The sequence below is a fragment of the Oncorhynchus mykiss genome, chromosome 16 (genome assembly GCF_057628025.1).
Source record: "Oncorhynchus mykiss isolate SJ-2025 chromosome 16, ASM5762802v1, whole genome shotgun sequence".
In the NCBI taxonomy this organism is placed as follows: domain Eukaryota; kingdom Metazoa; phylum Chordata; class Actinopteri; order Salmoniformes; family Salmonidae; genus Oncorhynchus; species Oncorhynchus mykiss.
The window spans coordinates 67,094,999-67,115,449 of record NC_143037.1 but is presented as its reverse complement, the minus strand read 5'-3'; the positions used below and the strand labels follow the sequence as shown (position 1 = coordinate 67,115,449).

Below are 20,451 nucleotides of genomic sequence, written 5' to 3'. Positions count from 1 at the left end.
CGCAGGAATAAAGTCATTGCATAATGTTTTCAGACAGCATGTTTTTTTCAACACTGTATTATCTAATGCTCTTGACTGAAAACCAAGAAAAAAAATAACTGAACTTGATAACGGATTTACAAGGAACAATATCATAGAAGAAATGAGACGCATAGACTGAAATGACATGAAGACAGAAGCTTGTAAAATGCCATAAAGATAAATAGGAGCTTTTCAGTGTATGGGGCTAACAGTCATGTCACAGCATGAAACATTCAAATATCCTCATAAAACAGTTAAATGTAACATGTAAGACAAAGGTTTGTACGGAAGTCACAACTTATTTATCTCAAGATCACAACATAACAAAAGTTGTCTTGTCGAGATCACGAGATAAGCTCTATAAACAGGAGTGGATCAGTATTGATGATAGATTGACAGTCCGGCTGAGGCAGAGCCCACTGTGGATCAGTATTGGTGATAGATTGACAGTCCGGCTGAGGCAGAGCCCACTGTGGATCAGTATTGATGATAGATTGACAGTCCGGCTGAGGCAGAGCCCACTGTGGATCAGTATTGGTGATAGATTGACAGTTACGGCTGAGGAGGCAGAGCCCACTGTGGATCAGTATTGGTGATAGATTGACAGTCCGGCTGAGGAGGCAGAGCCCACCGTGGATCAGCGCATCCACTTTTATTTTGGTAAGGGATTAACCCAGGCAGAAATTGCATTATGTCTGTCAGTTATAGATGGCTTCCAGTTTTGGCTCCAATACAATCACATTTTAAAGACATGTAAAAGTACGGTTGCACTACTATTCTGAATGGATTGGATGTGAAATGTTCAGTGCAAGAAAAGGTCTGTGGTCACAGACTACCAATGAAAGTTTACCAAAGATTACCAGACTACCAATAAATGTTTATTTTAATCTCTTTAATCATTTTAACAGGGAGGTTGGCCTGTCAATAACAGCAAAAACAGTCACAAACAACAATTAACAAATAGTACAGAAAAACTAAACTGGTAAAACAGCTAAAGTGAATCACATGTTGAGGTTTCTAAATACTACAACATTTCATGAAGGCTGCAGTCTATTTGTCATTATAGTCACAAATGGTGGGCTAAATGATGTTGTGCTGAAGGACAGCTCTGCTATTCATCCAGTTAGAAAAATGATCTCAGATCAACGTTTCCCAAACTCGGTCCTGGGGACCCCAAGGGGTGCACGTTTTGGTTTTTGCCCTAACACTACACAGCTGATTCAAATAACCAAAGCTTGAATATGAGTTCATCATTTGAATAAGCTGTGTGATACTATGGCAAAAACCAAAAGGTGCACCCCTTGGAGTGCCCAGGACCGAGTTTGGGAAACGCTGGACTAGACACATACAGTTTGTTTGGAATTTGTAATTCCTCAGTTAGTCTTTTATTGTTGGAGCTTTGATAAGAAGGCCCCTGTACACTAGCACATGGTTACTTAACAGATCTGCCTCTGGTGCACTGTGACACCGCTGCGAATCTATTGTCAATACGTCCACTCCTGTGGGTGGCAGGTTCGAATCCCTGAGCTGACTAGATGAAAATAAAATCTGCCAATGTGCTCTTGAGCAAGGTACTTAACCTTAATTGCTCCTGTAAGTCGCTCTGGATAATTGCGTCTGCTAAATGACTTAAATGTATGGAGTTTATGTCGTGGGCTCGACAAAACAACTTTTATTATGTCGTGATCATGAGATAAATATGTTGTGATCACGACCTAACATGGGAATCCTTTTTAAATTCATATGTCCTCTGTGGACTTTCGTACAGTAGTAGCCAATCTCCTTCAACTGTACACTATTTCATTCTGACCTATTTGCCAACAACAATTCTTCTTTGTAGGTGAAATAATACATCAAATTGGAAAAATGCTTGAAATGACATTTTAACAGTACCACTAAGCACTGTGAATACCAACTATTATCAAAACGTTTAGTATATTTTGATACTGGGTGGAGCCATAGATAGTTTGATCGTTGCGGTTTCTGTAGATGCATCATGCATCAGAGTCAATGGGAGAAGTGCACAGATTTTCAGCAAAGCATTTAGCCCTGACTGAACTACAGCAGAGACACATGGCTCCCTTGCACTGATCTATTTAAAACCTGTTTACACACACACACACACACACACACACACGCACACACACACACACACACACGCACACACACACACACGCACACACACACGCACACACACACACACACACAAACACACACACACACACACACACACACACACACACACACGCACACAAACACACACACACACACACAGAGAGACAAACAGCAACCAAACAGTATTAGGGACAGACACAGCAACGGCCATTGACAGAGACACAACTCCATTCTCCACTATGATACAATGCAACTGACATGACTCCAGTCCTGAAAGAGAAGCACCAAGCCCTGGAGAGGTTGTCCTGCAGACTGCTGGTACAGTAGCTCTGATCAGAGTAAACTAATGTCATGGTATTGCTTCTTAATCTACCTCTACCGCTACAGCTCAATGTCTGTCGTGTGGGGTGTACAAGGAGCATGTCTGCCCTGGTGTAGTGTTACACACACCGTTGTGTCTATTTCTGATGTCCTCACTCTCTCTTCTCTCTCTTCTCTCTCTCTCTCTCTCTCTCTCTCTCTCTCTCTCTCTCTCTCTCTCTCTCTCTCTCTCTCCAGGGTTAGCAGAGCCATCTTCACCCTCCAAGGTGAGAGATGGACCCCCAGGTGATGGTGCCTGGTCAGGCTGAACATGGACTTCTTCTGCTGGGGCAGCTGGAGAGGATGTGGGGGGCCAGGGAACTGACTGACGTGGTTCTCCTGGCCGAGGGCATTCCATTCCCCTGCCACCGGGTGGTGCTATCCGCCTTCAGTCCTTACTTCCAGGTAAGATAATTGTGCTTGTTTCAATGAACCCCAAAATAAATATGACCATTTTACCATGGTGTTTACCATACTTCTTTTATCCCTCCAGGCCATGTTTACCTGTGGTCTGAGGGAGACCCGTGGAGGTGAGGTGCCTCTCAGGGACACTCCTGCCCAGAGCTTGGAGCTGCTCCTGGGGTACATGTACCGCGCCCAGCTGCCTCTCTCCCACGACAACACTCAGGGAGTGGCCGCTGCTGCCTTCCTGCTGCACATAGACGGGGCATTCAGGTGAGTTCAGGTGGCTACTGTTAGCCATAACACGACTAATACAATCACTACATTATGGTCACTATTACAGGTTGTGTCAGAGCTACATGTTGGACAGCATGGATACTTCCAACTGTGTAGGACTGTACCACTGGGCCAGAGACCTGGGGGCCGCTGACCTGGCAGACCTCGCCCTGAGATACTTGTGTCGTCACTTTGCCCAGGTAGGACCATATCATTCAGTATAATCTGAGTATAATTCTTCCCAACTGCCACAGTCATGTCCATTTCCTCTTCTCACCACAAGAGAGCAGTAGTTCCCTGCATCTGTCTACAGGCAGAATTAAACAGAGCGGTCTGACATATAAACATTTATTAAATGTATTACCTACTCTCACTCACAACGTCATCTCTTTGTATCACCTCTCTTCTCTTTCTCTCTCTCTCTCTCCCCTCCTCCCCTCTCCTTTCAGGTGTGTCAGGAAGAGGAGGTGTTGGAGTTGGACGCCCAGAGTCTGGGGGGTCTGCTGGGTTCAGACGACCTGAATGTGACCCAGGAGGAGAGCGTCCTGGAACTGGTGCTGCGCTGGGTGGAGAAGCGCAGGGGAGATGAGCAGAGTGAGGCCCAGGCCGTGGAGCTCCTCAGGCGGGTACGACTGGAGCTGATAGACCCCAACTTCCTCAGGAGGGCCAGGAGGAGAAACCCGGTGAGGATGGAAAGAGAAAGAGGAGGATGGAGAGAAGGAGATTTTAAAGCTATGTCCACCCTACTAATTGTAAGTGTATGGTTGCAGGTATTGCTCCGGGATGCGGAATGCTTCGGGATGATCGACGCGGCTCTTCAGACTTCTTATCTCTCTGTGGCGGCTGCCCCTCCTCGCCCCACCCTGCGTTACGGGATGGAGACCACAGACCTGCTCCTCTGCCTGGGGGGGACTGATGAAGGGGGCGTCCCAGCCCGCCGGGGGGGTCAGGCTGACCTCAGCTTATGCTTCGCCCCCCAGGCCAGAAGGACGTACTACATCCCCTCTCCAGTGAAGGGGACAGGGGCGATCACGGCAGGGGCGGTGACAAGGGACAACAGCATAGTGGTGGCTGTAGAAGAGGAGGACGAACACAGGACCAAGAGGCTGGGGATGTACAGGTGTGTGTGTGTGTGTGTGTGTGTGTGTGTGTGTGTGTGTGTGTGTGTGTGTGTGTGTGTGTGTGTGTGTGTGTGTGTGTGTGTGTGTGTGTGTGTGTGTGTGTGTGTGTGTGTGTGTGTGTGTATAAAATACATACCTGTCCTCTGTTGTCTGCCCAGGTATGATCGGTCTTGTGAGGGCAGCTGGGAGGAGCTATGCTGGGTGGGGTACAGGGACATGTATGCCCTGGCGGCACTAGGTGATGCCCTCTACCTGCTGGGGGGACAGATGAAGGTCAGGAACCATTACATCATCACCAACAGTGTTGAGAGGTGGTCGCTGAGAAGGGGCGGGTCCTGGCTGAGCTTCGCTCCTCTGCCTCTCCCATTGGCCTGTCACTGTGTGGTCAGCCTCAAGGACCACCTTTACGTGCTGGGGGGCTGGACGCCACAGGTGAGCAGGAATGTCAGTCAAAAAACCACTCAATCAATCACATATAGGTTATATGATGCTTTTTATGCTTTTTTGTTACAAAGTGCAACTTGGGAAAAACTCTGATCCTCCTCCCTTCTCCCTTCCTCACCCCCATCCTCTCTCTCCACCCCTCCTTCGTCCCCCTCCAGTCGGACCGTCCAGACGATGAGCCAGACAGGCTGAGTAGCCGTGTGTTCCAGTTTGACCCAGGCAAGGACCGGTGGATAGAGTGTGAAAACATGAGATACTCACGCTACCGCTGTGGAGTCGCCACACTCAATGGAGAGATCTACATGCTAGGTTAGAGCACATCTTTCAATGGAGAGATCTACATGCCAGGTTAGAGCACGTCTTTCAATGGAGAGATCTATCTACATGCCAGGTTAGAGCACGTCTTTCAATGGAGAGATCTACATGCCAGGTTAGAGTACGTCTTTCAATGGAGAGATCTACATGCCAGGTTAGAGTACGTCTTTCAATGGAGAGATCTACATGCCAGGTTAGAGCACGTCTTTCAATGGAGAATTCTACATGCCAGGTTAGAGCACGTCTTTCAATGGAGAGATCTACATGCCAGGTTAGAGCACGTCTTTCAATGGAGAGATCTACATGCCAGGTTAGAGTACGTCTTTCAATGGAGAGATCAACATGCCAGGTTAGAGCACGTCTTTCAATGGAGAGATCTACATGCCAGGTTAGAGCACGTCTTTCAATGGAGAATTCTACATGCCAGGTTAGAGCACGTCTTTCAATGGACGTTTTCTGTCTTTATTTTTCTCACTTCATCCAGATGGAGGCATGAGGGTCAAAACAGTTGGAACATAATAGTGAACGGAACATTTTTTATTTAACTAGGCAAGTCAGTTAAGAACAAATTCTTATTTTACAGCATTGAAGGTCCCCAAGAACACAGTGGCCTCCATCATTCTTAAATGGAGGATGTTAGGAACCACCAAGACTCTTCCTAGAGCTAGCCTCCCAGCCAAAGTGAGCAATCAGGGGAGAAGGGCCTTGGTCAGGGAGGTGACCAAGAACCCGATGGTCACTCTGACAGAGCTCCAGAGTTCCTCTGTGGAGATGGGAGGACCTTCAAGAAGGACAAGCTTTATGATAGAGTGGCCAGACGGAAGCCACTCCTAAGTAAAAGGCACATGACAGCCCGCTTGGAGTTTGCCAAAAGGCACCTAAAGACTCTCAGACCATGAGAAACAAGATTCTCTGGTCTGATAAAAACCAATATTGAACTCTTTGTCCTGAATGCCAAGCGTCACGTCTGGAGTAAACCTGGCACCATCCCTACCGTGAAGCATGGTAGTGGCAGCATCATGCTGTGGGGATGTTTTTCAGCGTCAGGGACTGGGAGACTAGTCAGGATCGAGGCAAAGATGAACAGAGCAAAGTACAGAGAGATCCTTGATGAAAACCTGCTCCAGAGCACTCAGGACCTCAGACTCAGGAGTGGCTTTGGGACAAGTCTCTGAATGTCCTTGAGTGGCCTAGCCAGAGCCCAGACTTGAACCCAATCAAACATCTCTGGAGACATGAAAATAGCTATACAGCAACACTCCCCATCAAACCTGATAGAGCTTGAGAGGATCTGCAGAGAAGAATGGGAGAAACTCCCCAAATACAGGTGTGCCAAGCTTGTAGTGTCATACCCAAGAAGAATCGATGCTGCAATCACTGCCAAAGGAGCTTCAACAAAGTACTGAGTAAAGGGTCAGAATACTGATATTTAATTTTTCAATTTTTTTAAAATAAATTTGCAAAAATGTCTAAAAACCTGTTTTTGCTTTGTCATTATGGCATATTGTGTATAGATTGTTGAGGGGAAAAAACAATTTAATCCATTTTAGAATAAGGCTTTAACATTACAAAATGTGGAAAAAGTCAAAAAGAGAATTTAGCAGTACGTTAAACGGGCCTCACAACCGCACACCACATGTACAGTGCCTTTGGAAAGTATTCAAAAACGACATTGAAGCCAGCTTACAGTAGAGAAATTAACATTAAATTATCTGGAAACAGCTCTGGTGGACATTCCTGCAGTCAGCATGCCAATTGCATGCTCCCTCAAAACTTGAGACATCTGTGGCATTGTGTTGTGTGACAAAACTGCACATTTTTAGAGTGGCCCTTTATTGTCCCCCAGCACAAGGTGCACCTGTGTAATGATCATGCTGTCTAATCAACTTCTTGATATGCCACACATGTCAGGTGGATGTATTATCTTGGCAAAAGAGAAATGCTCACTAACTGGGATGTAAACACATTTGTGGACACAATTTGAGCGAAATAAGCTTTTTGTGCATATGGAAAATGTCTGGGACCTTGTATTGTAGCTCATGAAACATGGGACCAACACTTTACATGTTATGTTTATATTTATTTTCAGTGCATATGTGTGTTCTCCAGGGGGTATAGGGTGTGAGGGGGAGGACCGTGGCCAATCTCGTCGCTGCCTGAGCTCAGTGGAGATCTACAACCCAGAAGAAGATACCTGGAGGTCAGGGCCAACCCTCCCCACAGCTCTCCTCTCTTTACGAACCAATGCCTCCAACATTGGGGAGGTGGACGGCAAGCTGTACCTCTGTGGCTACTACAAGGGGGCAGGTGAGAACCAAACACATTTACACTGATCAATCAATAAATGAATCAATCAATTATCAATCATATTTTGACAGGTCGCCATGAGATCATCACCAAGGAGATCTTAGAGCTGGATCCCAAGGACAACGTGTGGACGGTGGTGGAGCGTCGAGCAGCCATGCATGACAGCTACAGCGTCTGTCTGGTGGCCAACCTCAACCCCCGTGATCTCTCAACCCCGAGCTCTGACCATTGATGGACACAGGACAAAAATGGCCTACTCAGAGGAAGAGAAAACACAGAGACAATATTGCATAAAGAGGGACTCATGTTGCTCTAGGCCTACTCTATAACTTTGTTTCATCGTCAAGACATGATAGCCTATAAGCTTATAAGTACTGTATGTGGTATCCCTCAGATGAAAGGATAAGGTATGAAAATCAATTGCTCTGTAAACTTACTCTATAAGGACAGCCTAAGCTTTAGACCAGGGGTATTCAACTCTTACCCTATGAGGTCCGGAGTCTGCTGGTTTTCTGTTCTACCTGATCATTAGTTGGTGTCCCAGGTCTAAATCAGTCCATTAAATAATGCAGTAGAACTGGCAGTTGAGCTTGAGGGCTATAAACTACTAGCCTATCACACAGACTCTGCATGATGTGATGCCTGTACTAACATCTGAACTCTGTGTTTCAATAAAATACAAATTAAGACATTCAGGCTTTCCAAATATAAAATGTCTGGTCTGTAGGCCTATTTCTCTCCTTCCACAATACATATTCACAGTTTAACAATGTACTGGTCTTTAACTGATGTCCATCTCAAGCGTTTATTTTTCCGGGGAACGGAAAACAAACAAGTCTGATTGAACGGGTCATTCCTCGAGGACGTTGCTTACGTGCCAAGCATTCCTTCTCCTTCTCCTACTGTTCGGCATGGTCAGAAATAGGTCGGCGGAAAGCCCAAACGATCCTAAATTAGTGTGACGCTGCATGTTGCTATGACAGCTGGCATCGGTATGGACTGGGGCGGATCCACCAACCCAATGGGACCATGTGGTTCTCACTGCTGATTTGTTGTGATTTGTTTTCAGATAGAGGAAAGAGAGAGAGCGAGTATGAACAGCAGCATAAGAACGGGAGGCGAGACAAATGGAACAGGGGTTTCCCTAATGAGCTGATGTCTGGGATTATTAACCGAATACCCCTTTGACATTTAATGTCCTCAAGCAGAGTGAATCATTGATAGTAGCCTGGTGTTTTGTTGCTTCATCTATCTGCTATGAAACTAAGCAATTTGAGGCTTCCTTTAGTTGTTTGTAGGGATAAAGAAATATAACAAATCCTGTGTCAGTTTATGAAATATTTCCGCTGCCAAGTAGGCAACTAGTTGCGACAGGTGCGCACTGAGCGAGACCAGGATGGGCAGGCGGGAAATTCGCAGAGACCACCGCAGCAGCGTGATGAGCACTGAAGACCGGTCAGAACGGAGGGACAACATGCAGGACACGGCAGATACCGAAACCGGCGATGATGGCTCCGAGACCTCAAGTCTGGACAGCCGTCGTCTCCTCAGCGGGGACAAGCGCCCCAGCCACACCGGGGAAAGTGGCTCTATGCCGGTGGAAGTGAAGAAGCACCAACATAAACACAATTTGAAACACCGCTACGAGGTATTGGAGACGCTGGGAAAAGGCACCTACGGGAAAGTGAAGAGGGCGGTGGAGAGAACGACCAGGAAGACAGTAGGTGTTTTTGTTTGTTTTTCAATTAACTATGTCTCTGTCTATCTCAATCCTATACTGTCCTTCCTTTCCATGTGTTAGCCTTTTATGTCATATTATAACCTAAATGTTCACTTTACAGATATTAGACCAACTCATCATTGCAACCAAATGTTTCTGAATGTGTGCTGCCTTCTATGTTAGGGGTACCAAGGCAAAATATGCATCTGTTATTGACATTTTGTTTGTTACCTGTATCGTGCGTTTGCCAAATCATTCGAACAAAGGGACCCCAGATGATGTGTGTGTCTTGCCCTTGGCTGTGCCTGGAAGTCTCAGGCAGCTGTCCTTCAGTTATGTTTTGGTTCTTATCAGAATTATGTATTGTGTGTGTTATTAATTATTCATGTGTGATAGAGGACAGATTGTATGGGGAAGGTGTTGTCATCGGTCTAATGAATAGATGCGTACTTTGTGTGCCATCTGTAGTGGATTAGCTCATACCCGCTGCTATGCCAGGGATCAGGGGCCTTCTGAGGGCCTAGGCCACCTTCTCGTTATCTGACTCATTACCCTTGACCCCTCACACACTCTCACTGGCATGCACCCAGGCCCACACACAGACACGGAGGGCAGGCAGCCTAGCGGTTAGAGTGTAACCGAAATATGTAAACATCTGCAGTAACTGCCCTTCAGCGAGGTAGTTAATCCCACAACAACTACTCCCCAGACTTCATTGAAGACAGACATGGTGTTAAATGTGGAAGACACATTTTGGTTGAATGTATTCAGTTGTGCAACTGACTAGGTTTTCCCTTCCAAACACAGACCAAATGTAACAGACATAGTTCCATTCTAGGTGTGATAATGAAGGATTGGTTATTCTAAAGGGGAAAAGAACCATATGACATGCGCATTATATGATTTGCAATATGGCTATTGGCTATCTATTAATGTACCTGAGAAAAATAATACATTATGAGAGAGAGAATTGTTTTGTTTTAATGGTTTTGTTGCTCGTAGTTCAGGGTTTAATCCTTCAGTCTACTGTGAGCTGAAGACAAAGAGATAGATACCCCTTTCTGATTTTTAGTAAACAAACATGTTATTATAGAGATAATCTGATGGGATATCAGATTAGGAGACTAGCCCAATCCTGTCACTGTCTGCTACTGTACTGTACACCCAGTCCCTCTTTCCTACATTTACTGGAGAGCGGGGGATAAAGAATAGAGGGAGAGCGGGGGATAAAGAATAGAAGAGAGGGAGAGCGGGAGATAAAGAATAGAAGAGAGGGAGAGCGGGAGATAAAGAATAGAAGAGAGGGAGAGCGAGGGATAAAGAATAGAAGAGAGGGAGAGCGAGGGATAAAGAATAGAAGAGAGGGAGAGCGAGGGATAAAGAATAGAAGAGAGGGAGAGCGAGGGATAAAGAATAGAAGAGAGGGAGAGCGAGGGATAAAGAATAGAAGAGAGGGAGAGCGGGGGATAAAGAATAGAAGAGAGGGAGAGCGAGGGATAAAGAATAGAAGAGAGGGAGAGCGGGGGATAAAGAATAGAAGAGAGGGAGAGCGGGAGATAAAGAATAGAAGAGAGGGAGAGCGAGGGATAAAGAATAGAAGAGAGGGAGAGCGAGGGATAAAGAATAGAAGAGAGGGAGAGCGGGGGATAAAGAATAGAAGAGAGGGAGAGCGGGGGATAAAGAATAGAAGAGAGGGAGAGCGAGGGATAAAGAATAGAAGAGAGGGAGAGCGAGGGATAAAGAATAGAAGAGAGGGAGAGCGGGGGATAAAGAATAGAAGAGGGAGAGCGAGGGATAAAGAATAGAAGAGGGAGAGCGGGGGATAAAGAATAGAAGAGAGGGAGAGCGAGATGGTGGTAGAATTCCTTGAGCCAGTGGCCAGTGCATACTGAGAATTCCTTGAGACAAATTGACCATATTTTTAGAAACAGGATCAGGAGCTGTTGTCTGAGTGAAGAAGGACAGATGAAGAAGAGATGTGGTGGGGAGGGGGAAGATGTGGAGGGGGTCTATGGAAAAGGAGAGAAGGAAGGAATATAGAGGGGCGGGGCATTGACTCCAGATTAGGGTTGGAACAGACGGTCTGCTAATGGAGATGAGTCTGGGAGGGGGAGAGGGATGGAGGGAGAGAGTCTGGGAGGGGGAGAGGCTGGGAGGGGGAGAGGCTGGGAGGGGGAGAGGCTGAGAGGGATGGAGGGAGAGAGGCTGAGAGGGATGGAGTGAGAGAGGCTGAGAGGGATGGAGGGAGAGAGGCTGGGAGGGGATGGAGGGAGAGAGGCTGGGAGGGGGAGAGAGCCTGGGAGGGGGAGAGAGCCTGGGAGGGGGAGAGAGGCTGGGAAGGGGAGAGGGATGGAGGGAGAGAGGCTGGGAGAGGGATGGAGGGAGAGAGGCTGGGAGGGGGAGAGGCATGGAGGGAGAGAGGCTGAGAGGGATGGAGGGAGAGAGGCTGAGAGGGATGGAGGGAGAGAGGCTGGGAGGGGATGGAGGGAGAGAGGCTGGGAGGGGGAGAGAGGCTGGGAGGGGGAGAGAGGCTGGGAGAGAGGCTGGGAAGGGGAGAGGGATGGAGGGAGAGAGGCTGGGAGGGGGAGAGGGATGGAGGGAAAGAGGCTGGGAGGGGGAGAGGGATGGAGAGAGGCTGGGAGGGGGAGAGTCTGGGGTATGTCAGTACAGTAAGCTTTGTTGTAGGTCACTTTCACTGACTGAATGTGGGACTGAATGTGCGCAAACTGCATTATTGGACATATTATAGGAGGGCAGTTGAACTCCCTCTTATGTTAGATATGGCTCTGCCACCCAGCAAGTACACTAATTCTATATTTGTACTAAATATGTTTAGACTCATGACTCCATCTCTTTCTCTCTCTGTGTCCCACTTTCTCTCTCGCTCTCTCTCTCATACTCTTTCTCTCATTTTAGCACACACCCTAGTCATTGTCCTTTCAGGAATGCTGTGTGTTCCCGTAGGTGTCTAGAAGAGAGCAAAACCCAGTGTTCTTCCCTCCTTCTCTGTGCTCTGCTGGTCAGGTCTTAATGCCCCAGAGGAAGGCAGGAGGCAGGCCTGAAGTGACACCCCCCCCCCCTGCCCCCAGTTCTCCTTCTGTTAACCCTGTGCCTCCCTCTTCCCCACTCCCTCATGCTCTCAGTTTTCCTTCTGTTAACCCTGTGCCTCCCCCCCTGCTCTCAGTTCTCCTTCTTTTAACCCTGTGCCTCCCTCTTCCCCACTCCCTCATGCTCTCAGTTCTCCTTCTGTTAACCCTGTGCATCCCTCTTCCCCACTCCCTCATGCTCTCAGTTCTCCTTCTGTTAACCCTGTGCCTCCCTCTTCCCCACTCCCTCATGCTCTCAGTTCTCCTTCTGTTAACCCTGTGCCTCCCCCCTGCTCTCAGTTCTCCTTCTGTTAACTCTGTGCTTCCCTCTTCCCCACTCCCTCATGCTCTCCACTGCCCCCTCTCACACCCCTTTTACGCCCTCAACCTCTAAGCCCTTTCACCAAATGCTAGCCCTCCCTCCTTTCCTCATGTAGTCTCCACTACCCCCTTCTCCCCCACCATTTCAATTCAAGGGCTTTATTGTCATGGGAAACATATGTTAACATTGCCAAAGCAAGTGAAGTAGATAATAAACAAAAGTGAAATAAACAGTAAACGTTACACTCACAGAAGTTCCAAAATAATAAATTACTTTTGAAATGTCTTTACGTATATACTGTTGAAGTCAGAAGTTTACATACACCGAGGCCAAATACATTTAAACTCAGTTTTTCACAATTCCTGACATTTACTCCTAGTAAAAATTCCCTGTCTTAGGTCAGTTAGGATCACCACTTTATTTTAAGAATGTGAAATGTCAGAATAATAGTAGAGAGAATGATTTATTTCAGCTTATATTTTTTTCATCACATTCCCAGTGGGTCAGAAGTTTACATACACACAATTAGTGTTTGGTAGCATTGCCTTTAAATTGTTTAAAGCCTTCCACAAGCTTCCCACAATAAGTTGGGATAATTTTAGTCCATTCCTCCTGACAGAGGTGGTGTAACTGAGTCAGGTTTATAGTCCTCCTTGCTTGCACACATACTTTTTCAGTTCTGCCCACAAAGTTTCTATAGGATTGAGGTCAGGGCTTTGTGATGGCCACTCCAATACTTTGTTGTCCTTAAGTCATTTTGCCACAACTTTGGAGGTATGCTTGGGGTCATTGTTCATTTGGAAGACCCATTTGCGACCAAGCTTTAACTTCCTGACTGATGTCTTGAGATGTTGCTTCTATATATCCACATAATTTTCCCGCCTCATGATGCCATCTATGTTGTGAAGTGCACCAGTCCCTCCTGCAGCAAAACACCCCCACAACATGATGCTGCCACCCCCATGCTTCACGGTTGGGATGGTGTTCTATGGCTTGCAAGCCTCCCCCTATTCCTCCAAATATAGCGATGGTCATTATGGCCAGTTCTATTTTTCTTTCATCAGACCAGAGGACATTTCTCCAAAAAGTATGATCTTTGTCCCCATGTGCAGTTGCAAACCGTAATCTGGCTTTTTTATGGCGGTTTTGGAGCAGTGGCATCTTCCTTGCTGAGCGGTCTTTCAGGTTATGTCGATATAGGACTTGTTTTACTCTGGATATAGATACTTTTGTACCTGTTTCCTCCAGCATCTTAACATGGTCCTTTGTTCTTGTTCTGGGATTGATTTGCACTTTACACACCACAGTACTTTCATCTTTAGGAGACAGAACGCGTCTCCTTCCTGAGCGGTATGACGGCTGCGTGGTCCCATGGTCTTTATACTATGATTTTCCCATGATGTCAAGCAAAGAGGCACTTAGTTTGAAAATAGGCCTTGAAATACATCCACAGGTACACCTCCAATTGACTCAAATTATGTCAATTAGCCTATCAGAAGCTTCTAAAGCCATAACATACTTTTCTGGAATTTTCCAAGCTGTTTAAAGGCACAGTCAATTTACTGTATGCAAACTTCTGACCCTCTGGAATTGTGATTAAGTGAAATAATCTGTCTGTAAACAATTGTTGGAAACATTAGTTGTCATGCACAAAGTAGATGTCCTAACCAACTTGCCAAAACTATAGTTTGTTAACAAGACATTTGTGGAGTGGTTGAAAAACAAGTTTTAATGACTCCAACCTAAGTGTATTTAAACTTCCGATTTCCACTGTATACAGTGTTGTAACGATGCGCAAATAGTTAAAGTTGAAAAGGGAAAATAAATCAACATAAATATGGGTTGTATTTACAATGGTGTTTGTTCTTCACTGGTTGCCCTTTTCTTGTGGCAACGGGTCACAAATCTTGCTGCCGTGATGGCACACTGGCATTTCACCCAGTAGATATGGGAGTTTATCAGAATTGGGTTTGTTTTTGAAGGACAGTCCATGACCTGGGTGGCTGGAGTCTTTGGCAATATTTAGGGCGTTCCTCTGACACCGCCTGGTGTAGAGGTCCTGGATGGAAGGAAGCTTGGCCCCAGTGATGTACTGGGCTGTTCGCACATCCCTCTGTAGTGCCTTGCGGTCGGAGGCCGAGCAACTGATGCTCTTGATGGTGCAGCTGTAGAACCTTTTGAGGATCTGAAGACTCATGCCAAATCTTTTCAGTCTCCTGAGGGGGAATAGGTTTTGTCGTGCCCTCTTCACGACTGTCTTGATGTGCTTGGGTGTTGGTGATGTGGACACCAAGGAACTTGAAGCTCTGAACCTGCTCCACTACAGTGCCATCGATGAGAATGGGGTGTGCTCGGTCCTCCTTTTCCTGTAGTCCACAATCATCTCCTTTTATGAAGGGCAATGGGTTCTATAACTGATTCAAGTATTTTTAGCCAGATCCTAATTGGTATGTCGAATTTTATGTTCATTTTGATGGCATAGAAGGCCCTTCTTGCCTTGTCTCTGAGCTCTTTCACTTCTTTGTGGAAGTTACCTGTGACCTTAGGCCGAGGTATGTATAGTTTTTTGTTTGCTCTAGGACAGTGGTTCCCAAACTTTTTATAGTTCCGTACCCCTTCAAACATTCAACCTTCAGCTGCGTATCAAATGTTGTTTTTTGCCATCATCATACGCCTGCCACACATACATTACACAATACATTTATTAAACATAAGAATGAGTGTGGGTTTTTGTCACAACCTGGCTCATGGGAAGTGTCAAAGAGCTCTTATAGGACCAGGGCAATAATAATAATATTAACAATAATAATAATCAATAATTTTGCTTTTTATTTAACCATCTTACATATAAAACCTTATTTGTCCATCAAAAATTGGGAATAACTCAAAGGTTAATGAGAAGGGTGTGCTTGAAAGGATGCACGTAACTCTGCAATGTTGGGTTGTATTGGAGAGAGTCTCAGTCTTAAATAATTTCCCACACACAGTCTGTGCCTGTATTTAATTTTCATGCTAGTGAGGGCCGAGAATCCACTCTCACATAGGTACGTGGTTGCAAAGGGCATCAGTGTCTTAACAGCGCGATTTGCCAAGGCAGGATACACTGAGCACAGCTCAATCCAGAAATCTGGCAGTGGCTTCTGATTAAATTTGACATTTGACATTGTCCGTAAGCTTGAGTTCATTTGCACACAAAAAATCATACAATGATGGAAAGACCTGTGTGTTGTCGTTGTTAATGCAGACAGAGAAGAGCTCCAACTTCTTAATCATAGCCTCAATTTTGTCCCACACATTGAATATAGTTGCAGAGAGTCCATGTAATCCTAGATTCAGATCATTCTGGTGATTAAAAACATCACCCAGAAGGGCCAGTCGTGTGAGAAACTCGTCATCATGCAAGCAGTCAGACAAGTGAAAATGATGGTCAAAAAAGAAAACTTTAAGCTCGTCTCTCAATTCAAAAAAACGTGTCAATACTTTTCCCCTTGATAACCAGCACACTTCTGTATGTTGTAAAAGCGTTACATGGTCGCTGCCCATAACATTGCATAGTGTAGAAAATACATGAGAGTTCAGGGGCCTTGCTTTAACAAAGTTAACAATTTTCACTGTAGTGTCCAAAATGTCTTTCAAGCTGTCAGGCTTTCCCTTGGCAGCAAGAGCCTCTCAGTGGATGCTGCAGTGTAGTGTGTTCAAGTGGTGACGGGAGCAACTGCTGGCACACGCGTTACCACTGCACTATGTCTCCCTGTCATGGCTTTTGCGCCATCAGTGCAGATACCAACATGAGCAGCAGCTCCGTTTGGCTTCATACGGACCGTTAGTGGAATTGGGGGATTTTGGGGAGATGATGGGGGGGTGGGGTCTGTTGGGTTGGTGGGTCCTGTGTTGTCTGTCCCATTGTGGTGTTGAGGTTGTGGTTCACCACCCTCCTCTGCCCACTGCCCCCTTCTCCCCCAGCATCCTTCACCCCCCTCCTCTGCCCACTGCCCCTTTCTCCCCCACCATCTTTCACCCCCCTCCTCTGCCCCTTCTCCCCCACCATCCTTCACCCCCCTCCTCTGCCCACTGCCCCCTTCTCCCCCACCATCCTTCACCCCCCTCCTCTGCCCACTGCCCCCTTCTCCCCCACCATCCTTCACCCCACTCCTCTGCCCACTGCCCCCTTCTCCCCCACCATCATTCACCCCCCTCCTCTGCTCCTTCTCCCCCACTAGGTATGTATGGATGGAAAGGATGATTTACAAGTAAAAACAGAGTCATAATGCGTTCTTATAGCAGTGTTTTCCACACGCGAGCTGTCCAGAGCAAAAGAAGGGCCCATCAATCTACTCGCTGAGATTATTTATTTTAGGAAAAGTGATTTACAAAAGTAAACGTTCAATAGTGAACACTAGCAATATCTGGACCCCTACAAATCAACCGGGCTAGACAATCTGGACCCTCTCTTTCTAAAATGATCATCCGAAATTGTTGCAACCCCTATTACTAGCTTGTTCAACCTCTCTTTCGTATCGTCTGAGATCCTCAAAGATTGGAAAGCTGCCGCAGTCATCCCCTTCCTCAAAGGGGGAGATGCTCTAGACCCAAACTGCTACGGACCTATATCTCTCCTACCCTGCCTTTCTAAGGTCTTCGAAAGCAGAGTTAACAAACAGATCACCGACCATTTCAAATCCCACCGTACCTTCTCTGCTATGCAATCTGGTTTCTGAGCTGGTCATGGGTACACCTCAGCCACGTTCAAGGTCCTAAACAATATAATAACCGCCATCGATAAGAGACAATACTATGCAGCTGTATTCATCGACCTGGCCAAGGCTTTCGTTTCTGTCAATCACCACATTCTTATCGGCAGACTCAACAGCCTTGGTTTCTCAAATGATGGCCTCGCACCAACTACTTTTCAGACGGAGTTCAGTGTGTCAAATCGGAGGGCCCGTTTTCCAGATCTCTGGCAGTCTATGGGGTTACCACAGTGTTCAATTCTCGGGCCGACTCTCTTCTCTGTATACATTCTCTCTACTACCGCATGGCAAGTGGTACCGGAGTGCCAAGTTTAGGACAAAAAGGCTTCTCAACAGTTTTTACTCCCAAGCCAAGCCATAAGACTCCTGAACAGGTAATAAAATGGCTACCCGGACTATTTGCATTGTGTGTGTCCCCCAACCCCTCTTTTTACGCTGCTGCTACTCTCTGTTTATCATATATGCATAGTCACTTTAAGTATACATTCAATGACATACTACCTCAATTGGGCCGACCAACCAGTGCTCCCGCACATTGGCTAACCGGGCTATCTGCATTGTGTCCCACCACCCACCACCCGCCAACCCCTCTTTTACCCTACTGCTTCTCTCTGTTCATCATATATGCATATCATATATGCATTATGATGTTTTCTATTTAAAATCATTACTGCCATGGTATTTTAATGGTTTCATGAGAATGACCCACGCCGAGGAACTTAACTTTCCACCTCCTTAACTTTCCACCTCCTCTACCTCCATAACTTTCCACCTCCTCTACTTCCTTAACTTTCCACCTCCTCTACTGTCCCGTCGATGTGGATAGGGGGTGGTACTCTCTCTGCTGTTTCCTGAAGTCCACGATCATCTCCTTTTGTTTTGTTGACGTTGAGTGAGAGGTTGTTTTCCTGACACCACACTCAGAGTGCCCTCTTGTCGTTGTTGGTAATCAAGCTCACTAATGTTGTGTTGTCTGTAAACTTGATAATTGAGTTGGCGGCGTGCATGGCCACGCAGTCATTGGTGAACAGGGAGTACAGGAGGGGGCTGAGCACGCACCCTTGTGGGGCCCCAGTGTTGAGGATCAGCGAAGTGGAGATGTTGTTTCCTACCTTCACCACCTGGGGGCGGCCAGTCAGGAAGTCAAGGACCCAGTTGCGCAGAGCGGGGTTGAGACCCAGGGCCTCAAGCTTAATGATGAGCTTGGAGGGTACTATGGTGTTGATTGCTGAGCTGTAATCAATGAGCAGCATTCTTACGTAGGTATTCCTCTTGTCCAGATAGGGCATTGTGATGGCGATTGCATCGTCTGTGGACCTGTTGGGGCGGTATGCAAACTGAAGTAGGTCTAGGGTGGCAGGTAAGGTGGAGGTGACATGATCCTAGGGGGGCAACAGTGAGCGCTGTTACCTTCAAATAGGTTTCGGTTTTGCTAAGGCATTGTGGATGGGGATGGCGGATGGGCATAAGCATATGCCTCTGATTTCAAAGGCTGATATTTTTGTTTTAATCCTATCCCAAACCGTAACCCTTACCTTAACCATTCGGATTTAATGTCTAACCTTAAGAATTTGGAGTTAATGCCTTATAGACTTTGAAATTTGACATTTTAAATAACTTTGAAATTTGACGTTTGAGAAACATGGATGAACATCTAATTCTGATGTGAGACTGTGAGAGCTTGTAGAGTGGAGAGCCTCATTCGGGTCCAAATATGATAATTAGGGCCCTCACGGATTCCAGGCATTAAAATGGAATTCAACAACATAAAAAATGTATTGATCTTTGTAGGGAATCTACTAAAAGTACTGTGTGGCTAAGTTGGTGCTGCTTTAAAGCAGTATCCAAATTTATATTGGCAGCAACCATGTAATGCTTTTACAACATACAGAAGTGTGCTAGTTATCAAGGAGCAAAATAATTTAAACATGGTTTAGAATCGAGAGACGAGCTTAAAGTTTTCTTTACTGACCATAATTTTCACTTGTCTGACTGCTTGCTTGATGATGACTTTCTCACACTACTGGCCTATCTGGGTGATGTTTTTTCTCGCCTGAATGACCTGAATCTAGGATTACAGGGACTCTCCACAACTATATTCAATGTGCAGGACAAAATTGAGGCTATGATTTAAGAATTTGAAGCTCTTCTCTGTCTGCATTAACAAGGACAACACACAGGTCTTTCCATCATTGTATGATTTTTTTTGTGTGTAAATAAACTCAAGCTTACGGACAATGTCAAATGTGATATAGCGAAGCACCTGAGTGAGTTGGGTGCGCAATTATGAAGGTACTTTCCCGAAACGGATGACACAAACAACTGGATTCATTATCCCTAGAAGGCCAGCATCCCGGAGTCGCCTCTTCACTGTTGACGTTGAGACCGGTGTTTTGAGGGTACTATTTAATGAAGCTGCCAGTTGAGGACTTGTAAGGCGTCTGTTTCTCAAACTAGACACTAATGTACTTGTCCTCTTGCTCAGTTATGTACCAGGGCCGCCCACTCCTCTTTCTATTCTGGTTAGAGCCAGTTTGCTCTGTTCTGTGAAGGGAGTAGTACACAGCGTTGTACGAGATCTTCAGTTTCTTGGCAATTTCTCACATGGAATAGCTTTAATTTCTCAGAACAAGAATAGACTGACGAGTTTCGGAAGAAAGGTCTTTGTTTCTGGCCATTTTGAGCCTGTAATCGAACCCACAAATGCTGACGCTCCAGATACTCAACTAGTCTAAAGAAGGCCAGTTTTATTGCTTCTTTAATTAGCACAACAGTTTTCAGCTGTGCTAACATAATTGCAAAAGGGTTTTCTAATGATCAATTAGTCTTTTAAAATTATAAACTTGGATTAGCTAACACAACGTGCCATTGGTACACAGGAGTGATGGTTGCTGATAATGGGCCTCTGTACACCTATGTAGATATTCCATTAAAAATCAACCATTTCCAGCTACAATAGTAATTTACAACATTAACAATATCTACACTGCATTTCTGATCAATTTGATGTTATTTTAAGAGACAAAAAAGGTGCTTTCAAAAACAAGTATTTCTAAGTGACCCCAAACTTTTGAACGGTAGTGTATGTGAGAGTGGATTCTCGGCCCTCACTAGCATGAAAACTAAATACAGGCACAGACTGTGTGTGGAAAATGATTTAAGACTGAGACTCTCCAATACAACCCAACATTGCAGAGTTATGTGCATCCTT

The 20,451-nt window shown here is 45.8% G+C and overlaps 2 protein-coding genes across 2 annotated transcripts in view; both read left to right on the top strand.

Moving 5' to 3' along the window:
* Positions 1 to 2,130: 2,130 nt before the first annotated feature.
* Positions 2,131 to 8,074, top strand: LOC110492537 (kelch repeat and BTB domain-containing protein 12). Its single transcript, XM_036947545.2, has 10 exons — positions 2,131 to 2,454; positions 2,695 to 2,901; positions 2,990 to 3,171; positions 3,242 to 3,374; positions 3,624 to 3,857; positions 3,945 to 4,294; positions 4,454 to 4,727; positions 4,898 to 5,048; positions 7,164 to 7,361; positions 7,433 to 8,074. Exons 2-10 carry the CDS (start codon positions 2,731 to 2,733, stop codon positions 7,591 to 7,593), a joined length of 1,854 nt encoding a protein of 617 aa, XP_036803440.1. The 5' UTR covers positions 2,131 to 2,454; positions 2,695 to 2,730; the 3' UTR covers positions 7,594 to 8,074.
* Positions 8,075 to 8,262: 188 nt separating this feature from the next.
* LOC110492536 (NUAK family SNF1-like kinase 1) overlaps positions 8,263 to 20,451 on the top strand; it is a 45,519-nt gene continuing 33,330 nt past the window's right edge. The window contains exon 1 of the mRNA XM_021566940.3: positions 8,263 to 9,081. Within this exon, the coding sequence (XP_021422615.2) occupies positions 8,758 to 9,081 (324 nt within the window). The 5' untranslated portion in view covers positions 8,263 to 8,757. The remainder of the gene's footprint in view (positions 9,082 to 20,451) is intronic.